We start from the raw sequence: 8,959 nt of genomic DNA, 5'->3' as shown, positions 1-8,959 counted from the left end.
CCACCAGTGAAATTTTCTGTTAGTTTCTAATTAATAAAAGGGGCTTCACGCAAAGTTTTTAAAATCACAGAGGGGTTTTTGCATTCTTTTAAAATATATGGGGGCTTTTAGCTATTTTTAAAAAAATATAGGGTTAAATGCAATTTGGTCAAATTTTTACTTGGCGTTAATCTAACGTGTAAACTTTACGACATTCTTTAAAAAAAAATAGATATAAAATATGTCAAGAAATAACTGCTCAGTTAATCCTAACAGTGTCATGACTTATATTTTTTTGTCAATTTTACCAATATAAAAAGATTAATCGTCCTAACATCTGATTTTATGCAACGCAACAATTCATAATTTTTTTAAAATATTTTATAAGATTTATGAGCCTAAAAGATATTTTGAATAAGAACACCCTTTTAATCAATTCTCTATTATTATCATCTTTTTCACGTCACGACCCAATTTATCATTAAACCAATATCACAAACTTACACCTACACATCTGTCAAAATTCGAACCCGTAACTTCAAATTTATACAGGACCACAACCTTAATTACTGGGCTACCAAATTGTTCGCCTATATTTGATTGAAATTAAGAATTCAATTGACCTAATATAATATACCCCCCCCCCCCCCCCCCCCCAAAAAAAAAATACATTAAATTATGCCTAGTTTTACCTTGGATTGTCGTGCATTCTTGGCTGCTTGCATTTACCACATTCGGAGGAAACGAAATTTGAGACGCTTTGAGCATACGGAGCGACCACCGAATATCATAGCCACCAAAAGATTATCAGTGTTAATTTATCTCATTCTGTTAGTTCATGTGCGTTATATAGATTATGGCGTATCCCTTGGCTTGTGGAGGGAGAAATCACCAGTTGAGCACTATTATACTGTACGATCTTATTTTATTAATGAAACTTACATTTACCTAAAAAAAAAAAAAAAGAATAGGCCTAGTTTTCATGGTAGAACAAGTAGATGATGATGCCTTGAATTTCAGAAATTGAGGAATGCTAAATGCTTCAATTTCAAGTCATGACATAAAATGCACACATAATTTATAATCCACACTCATCCAATTCTGCATCGGACACAACATAATTTTGATACTACATGTGATGTCATGTTTAACGCATTTTCAGAGCGTGTTGGACTTTTTTTTTTCAAATTTTCAATGAATTCTTCTACTATATAATAAATATTAATGAAAAATAATATTTTTTTAGTGATAATATCCATAAAGCTCTCTACGTTTTTATTTCTTTTTTATCCTCATCATAACGGGCCGAGTCTAAATAAGTTTGTCAAAACTCGAATTCGACCTGTCGAGAAATTTTTGAATTCGAGATCCGTCCTGTCCAGACCTGGGATCCACTGGGTTGTACCCAATTAATATTTTTAAATATTAATATATATATTAAGATAATACTACTATGACTTTATAATAAGAGTTAATAATATTAATATATATACATGTTTTAGATATTGAACTATTCAGAATTTTCGAATATGTGTTACTTATATATACATTAAAGTATTTATAAACTATTTATTTAATTTATAATTTTCTTTTTACATATATGTAAGTATAAATATTTTAAAAAATGAATGAATGAGTTCGAGTCCAAACTACTAGAACCCGTGACCCGCCTCGAGTCCAAATTAATTTTTTTTGTATTATACTTTCTGTTATTATACTTCTTAATCACTTTAATTTAAATTTTAGCTTACTTATCGTTTATTATTTTATATTTTAATTATTTATAATTTTATTTATTTATTTTATTATAAATATAATTTTTCTTATACGTTGGCACGAAATACTAACTAGTATATCTATATATACATATACTTACATAAATTCTTATGTAATATATAATAATTATGTAAAACAAAAATCGATTCGAGTTGAGATCATACCTTATTTTAAATTTTTTTCTAAAATTCTATATGTTTTTATTATATTATATTTATATTATCGTATTGTATTTGTATCGTCGCGACAAAAATATTAAAAAAAGGGGTTAAAAAATCCAAAAAACATCCCATCCATATGAGGAAGAGTGGGGTTGAGGCGTGCACCTCATTACCTCATAACGTTTTCGCTTTTCAACGGCCTCTCCACGCCAAACAAAATTAAAGTCGAACCGCTTCAAACAACACTTTTTAAAACCCACACCCATTCCTTTTCCTTTTTACCTGCAAAACACGATTTCTAAATTTAAAAAAAGGGTTAATTACATTTAGACCCCTCTAAGAGTATAAAATTATATTTTTTTTTCAAAATAAATTATTAGAATTATGTTTACACCCCTTGTGAAACTCCTCCTTTTGCACTTTCCCCATTCTATTAAAGTTTGAACGAGAAATGCTGACGTAAAAAAAATTATATAAATTCTTAATTTTTGTCTTTTATTTAATATCCTTTTTATACTTATAAAAAGAAATAGTACAATATATATATATATGCAGTAAAATTAACATCATTACGTTTTTCTTCTTATGAAATTAAAAATTTATGTAATTTTTTTGCTAACACCAATAATTTTCTTTCAAATTATAACAAAAGGGGCCAGGTGCAAAAGATAATTTTTTTGGGGGTATAAGTATAATTTTAAAATTTTTATGAGGAAGTGTGGGTTTAAATGTAATTAATCCTTTGAAAAGAAAAAAAAAAGGAAATAAATGGGGTGAAAATAGAAAATTAATTAAAAATTCGAATTACATTAAAATTTAAAAAAGTCTTTCCTAATCAGTTACACAGCCTAGTAACCTACCTCACCAAACCATGGGTCCATGATAAAAGAATATACACTAACTGTACCGAGCCGGTCTGAGCCGACTCCGGTTTTGTCAACTCAATTCCTAAGATTGTTTCTCTCTCTACCTCCCTTTTCCTACCTAAAAATCAAATTTGATAAGCCTTCAAAAACTCTGAACCGGTGGCGGCAGACCGGTGGTTTCCGCCGCCTCCTTCTTCCGCCGCATCTCCAAAACTTTCCGGTGGTTGTTGGAATGCAACTCGCTAGAGAAAGTCGGGCTGCACGCGGGTCGGTATTCGGGCAAAAGCCGACCCGACTTGTACCTCACTCCACAAGCGTTGCAGAGAGTCTTCGAGCCGAGCGGGCCGGCCCGCCACTGTGGGGTCTTCGTGACGCCGCAATGGCTGCACCTCCTGGGCTGCGCCGCCCCACCTCCGCCTCCGTCGGCCGGTTTCCTTTTCTGCTTCTTGGGGGGCGTTTTTCCGAGAGAGGACTCCCCGGTTTGGGTCTGGACTAGCCCGAGGCTGGATTGCGGAAACGACGTCGTGGAGGACGTCGAAGATGAGGACGAGGTGGAGGTCTCTGTGAACGAAGGCGACAGAACCGGCCAAACGCGCACGCCGCTCCGGGCTCTCTTCGTCCTGGCCTTAGTTTGCACGGGAGTGGTGAAACATGGCTGCTCCCGCGCCGTGCCGGAGCTGTTCTCCGTTGGCTTGGGTGGAAGTTTTCCGGCGAGGGAGTAATCGGAAAATGAGTCCTCCACGAAATGGGACAGCCATTCCAGACTCTCCAACCCTTCCGCCTATAAGAATGCCGTAATTTTCAATCTTTTCCACCTTCTCCAAAGCCAAAAAAGCAACTGATTTTTTTTTCAATTTCAGAGACAAAAATGGAAACTCAGGTTTACCTGAAAACTGAGTTCGCTTTCTTGGAGAGACCCGAAATCATCTTTCCCGGAGAGAGAACTATCCTCCGGAGGAGCGGTTTCTTTCTCCTGAGAAACACAGCAATTTTTGTCCTTCCCCTGTTCAATTTCCTGAGACTCTTCCGGCGGCGGTTGTTCTTCTGTTTCAGAGTATCCATTCGAAAAATCGAGCAGCTCGTCGACGAAGAAGTCGTCCCCGTTGCCACCCAAGCATTCATCCAGAGGAACCGCCGTCTTCGCCGGCGTCTCCGGCACCAACCCGCCTCTGGAATCCCCCTGCACAGCCTCCATTTCCTACAAACAGAAACCCACATGCAAAATCAACAAATATTAACATATAGACAGCGTAATTGAGAGAAAGAAAGAAGAGGGGAAGCACCTGAAGACGAGGAGAAGGAAGAAGATGAGATGATAAGGCAGAAGAAGAGTGGGAAAAAGGGTTGAATGTGAAGAGTAAAGGGTGGTGGTGAGTTCTGTAAAGCATTGAATGAGAGAGAAGAAGATGGACTGAGGGATGGGCGAGAGACAGAGAGAGAGAGAGAAGACCAACACACACCACACTGACCTAATATACCATAGTAAAAAAATTTCAAAAATAAATTATAATCATCATTTTTCAATATATATATTTGAAAAAAAAAAAAAAAGTATGATGAAAGTTACCCATTTTGTATTACAAAGATTTGAATTTGATGTATACATATCTATGGATTGCAAAAAATTAGATCTTTGTATATATATAATCATATGATAAGTGAGTATTTATAATTATAATTATTTTATTTTATATTTTTATTTCATACATATATAAAATTTATTTAATTTAAAAATAATTTACGTATAATTATATATATTATAATAAAAATCTGAAGTAATTTAATTCTGAGATTAGGAGGATTTATGTCCACTTTTACATAAAATTATTTATCATATACTTACTTTAACACAACATTGTGTAGATTGCATGTTATGTGAGTTGGAAAATTTGATGTTGATTTCATAAATATGAAATATGGAATATTTATCATGTAATTTGAGTTGGAAAATTTGATGTTGATTTCATAAATATGAAATATGGAATATTTATTAAAGAGAGCATGTTAAATTTGTTATGTTTTTTAGATGGATAAATGAATTAATATTTCAATTAATAATTTAATTTTTTTAAAAAAAATTTATGTATCGGTGCTTCGATTACTAGTACTATTTATTTATAATAACAACTTGGTTGGCAAAATATTTATTTCTTTAATTAATGATTTTTACTTGATAATTTTTTTTATTTATGCATATTGGATATTAATTTATTTTGTTAATTTAAAATAATTTTCAATTTTTTATTTTAATTATTTAAAAAATAATAAAAATATATATTATGCACATACGTCGAGTATGAACTGACTTTCGGGACGGGAAGTAAATAATAAAAATTATGAGGAATTGAGATAAGAACCATAATATCTCATTTTGTATTGATATAAGTATTTATGTTTTTATTCCATTTTTAGTTAGTAGGTTATTAATATTATTATCAAATAAAATGAAATATCGATCGATATTTTGATATAAATATTGCTTCTCTAAAACAATATCATATGGGGAAAAAAAATGGAAATTTCACTAAATCATACTCATCTTATTTAATTAGGATAAAGATTTAAGACATTGAAGCTGACCCCCTCAAATATGGAATTTTAGAAAATAACAAAAATTTAATTTTAGCCATTTTACCTCTTTATAAAATTATGGAACCTATAGAAAATAAAATCATTACCAATAATAAATAACTTCTCATTTTAAAAAAAAATGAGACATATGTTGACTAATTAAATAAAGGATCTTTAATGCCCACCTAATTTTTTTATTTTTTGTATTTTTTAATATGTGGTAATTAATTTAGGGAAAAGAGAAATTTTATCTTTTTTTTATCAAATATAAATAAATAAAAATTCGGGACAAATGAAATAAAAATTTAGACGTTGGTCGTGCATAAAGAGAGTGTTAATTTGGACGAGCGAGTTTATAAGCTTTTTAAAATATGTTACAACTTATAAGATGTTGAAAAGTGTCGGGTAAAATTTTTACGGAACGAACTTACAAAATATAAAATATAAAATATTTTGTTCCCGACTATTTTTAATAGTTTAACAATTTTCTCCAATTCTGTTGGTATTAATTACAAAACTATCATTATTAGTGTTTTATGAGCTTTACAGACGTGTTTCATCCAAACACTTTAAGTACTTATTTTAAAATGCACTTTTTTCGATAATTGTTTCTTGAAAATTATTTTTTTTATTAATAATTAAAACATGTATGGTAAAAAGCCATTGATTGTAAATGCAATTTATATCCCGTGTTATTTTGAAAAAGGAAAAAGTATTATTTTAGTCCGTTAAGTATGCTTAATTTTAATTTTAGTCCGATAATTATGTCCATTTTTGTTTAGGTCCAGTGACTTACGAAATTGCTTACTTTTAGTTCTCTAGCAGATTTTTGGACAATTTTACCCCTATGAGTGCATATGGAGTAAAACTGACTTTCAAAAGTTGCATAGGGGTAAAATTGTCAAAAATCTGCTAGAGAACTAAAAGTAAGCAATTTCGTAAGTTACTGGACCTAAACAAAAATGAAGATAGTTATTAGATTAAAATTAAAATTAGACATATTTAACGGACTAAAATAATACCTTTCCCTTTGAAAAATGCTCAAAAACAAATTCTATTAAAAGAGAAGATTAAAAAGACCTCCGAAACTTTTCAAAAAAAGGGCATAAAATCCCATTGACACGAGTAGTGCATTATACCCGCGATTTTAAATTTTTTATAATTATAAAATAATATTTTTACCCTTATTTTAAAATCGTTTGATCTCGTCTTATTCAGATAAATGGTTCAAATTTTATCAACATTATTTATAAATTTATGTATTTTTTTTAATAACATAAGGGGTAATTTGTATTTAATCCCAAGATCCAATATTTTCTAAATTATGAACTTTCATATTTAGAGATAAAATGTGTTTCCAAATTCAACAATCAAATATTATTTTTACTAAAATACAGTTTTCAATTTATTTTTTTTTAGCTTTTGGTGTGTTTAAATATTATTTTTACTAAAAAATATTAGTTTTCGATTTATTTATAATTAACTACCTCATATTACTCATCAAGGCAATAAAAGTTAACAAATAATACATAAACTCTATACTTTAATATATGTTTTTCATAAATATATGACTATAAATAAACAAATAAAAATTTTTAGGGAAAAAATATTATTTTAGTCCGCTAAGTATGCTTAATTTTAATTTTAATTCGATAATTATGTTCATTTTTGTTTAGATTCAGTAACTTACGAAATTGCTTACTTTTAGTCATCTGGCAGATTTTCGGACAATTTTACCTCTATGCAACTTTTGAAAGGCAATCACACTCATAGGGGTAAAATTGTCCAAAAATCTGCTAGAGGACCAAAAGTAAGCAATTTCGTAAGTTACTAGACCTAAATAAAAATGGACATAGTTATCGGACTAAAATTAAAATTAAACATACTTAGCGGACTAAAATAATACTTTTTCTAGTTTTTTAGGGTAAATTATTAAATTATAGCGAACTTCCCTAAAATTTGATACAATTACAAATTTTCTCTTGTTGTTTGAGATATTATCAATCCTCCTGATATGTGACATAGTTATGTAACTCTTGAATGGTACAACAAAAATGTCAACTTTATCCTTATTAAAACTATATATTTTAAAAAAAATAATAAAATATCAAAAAAATATGATGTTGTAGCAGTACTATTATATAATATATATAATTCAAATAATGTGTAAAATTATAACTCAAACTAAAAGAATATTTTGAACAAAACTTGGATTAAACCTTAACAGAAGGTAACAGAAGGTAACAGAATAGATGAATTGTTGGATGGACATTATTATCAGGGGGTATCGCTAATTTTTCAAACAACAATGAGGTATTTATAATTGTATCAAATCTCAAGGGAACTCGACGTATTTTACCCATTTTTTAATATTTTACACATATATCGAGTGTGCACCAATTACTAATTTAAATATGGGCAAATTGCAATTATCTTTTCTGAAGTTTGGTATAATTATAAAAACTCCCTCATTATTTGAAAATTTATAGTTTTTCTAATAATGATGAGGTACTTGAAATTAGGAATAATTAGGCTCCTTTCCCATGAGGTTTTGTGTAATTACACTTGACCTCCTATGGTATGAAAAGTTACGACTAATACATCTGAGGTTTGCTTCCGATTAACAGATAAATTCATCCGTTAGTCAAAATTTATCGAACTTGATGGTAATAACAAAAAAATCGGATAAAAATTTATTACCCGATTAACTTATTATTAATTTATTATAGGACAAGCAAATATTTTTATGATCAAATTACTCTTATACATCCTCACATGTCAAAGAATGTGAGGATATATATCTTCACCGTTATAAGGATTGTTTAGTCATAAAAAATTTGTTTGACTTGTAATAAGTCAGTAATAAGTATATCGATTGTAAATCTCGATTTTCTTTCAATTTTTTTGTTAATATCAATAATTCAGTGAATTTTGACTAATTGAGTGACCTATTTGTTATATAGAAGTAAACCTCAGGAATATAAAATGTATGGGTGGGCGCGGGTCGGGTACTTCAAGTTTCGAGTTTTTCGGGTTGGGTACTATATTTGACTACCCGACACAAACCCGATAAAATCAAGTACCTATTTTTCTTTAATTTAAATAAATCAACCAAGTCATACATCATTCTCTTTTTTACTTCATTATTTTATTAGTAACAACAAATAATTCTATTTTTTAATTTGTATTATTTTTTAATAGATGTCGGGCATCCAATTAACCCGATTGGATATTTATATCTACTCGATAACTGACCCGATATATTGAAAATCAGGTTCGGGTAACCCAAAAATAAAATATTACAAAATTTAGCCGACCTGATCTGCCCGAATCCGTTCGGATCAGGTCGGGACCCGAACAACCCAATCCGAACGACCACCCCTAATTAGATGTAATTTTTAAAATTATAAAAAATTTATGTGTAATTATATCAAATTTCGGAGACGAGAATGTAATTATCCATTGTAATTATGCCGATTCTCGGAAGATTGTTGTAATTTAGGCCTTAAATTAAGTTTGATGTGAGTTTCTGGGCCATTGTCTTTTGACTAATTTGGTTGAATGACCAATCCTATTACCGTAATATCGCATCATCGGCGCAGCGCA

At 30.3% G+C, this 8,959-nt stretch overlaps 1 protein-coding gene across 1 annotated transcript; it reads right to left on the bottom strand.

Annotated features, from left to right (window-relative positions):
- LOC105171101 (GATA transcription factor 5) lies at positions 2,686-4,230 on the bottom strand. The gene is made up of 3 exons (XM_011092116.2): positions 4,066-4,230; positions 3,669-3,980; positions 2,686-3,563 (listed from the first exon to the last, which is right to left on the bottom strand). The coding sequence occupies exons 1-3, from the start codon at positions 4,168-4,170 to the stop codon at positions 2,925-2,927; spliced, it is 1,056 nt and encodes a 351-aa protein (XP_011090418.1). The 5' UTR covers positions 4,171-4,230; the 3' UTR covers positions 2,686-2,924.

This window comes from Sesamum indicum, linkage group LG9, assembly GCF_000512975.1.
Source record: "Sesamum indicum cultivar Zhongzhi No. 13 linkage group LG9, S_indicum_v1.0, whole genome shotgun sequence".
Classification (NCBI taxonomy): Eukaryota; Viridiplantae; Streptophyta; class Magnoliopsida; order Lamiales; family Pedaliaceae; genus Sesamum; species Sesamum indicum.
Note: the sequence above shows the minus strand (reverse complement) of the source record. Positions and strands in the feature narration are given on the sequence as shown.

Bases quoted from the DNA above. Each gene is read 5' to 3' on its own strand.
- LOC105171101 (XM_011092116.2), bottom strand. From the start codon at position 4,170: ATGCTTTACAGAACTCACCACCACCCTTTACTCTTCACATTCAACCCT. The intron at 3,981-4,065 runs GTGCTTCCCCTC...TTCTGTTTGTAG, and splicing joins TTCCTTCTCCTCGTCTTCAG to GAAATGGAGGCTGTGCAGGG. The intron at 3,564-3,668 runs GTAAACCTGAGT...GCATTCTTATAG, and splicing joins AAAGCGAACTCAGTTTTCAG to GCGGAAGGGTTGGAGAGTCT.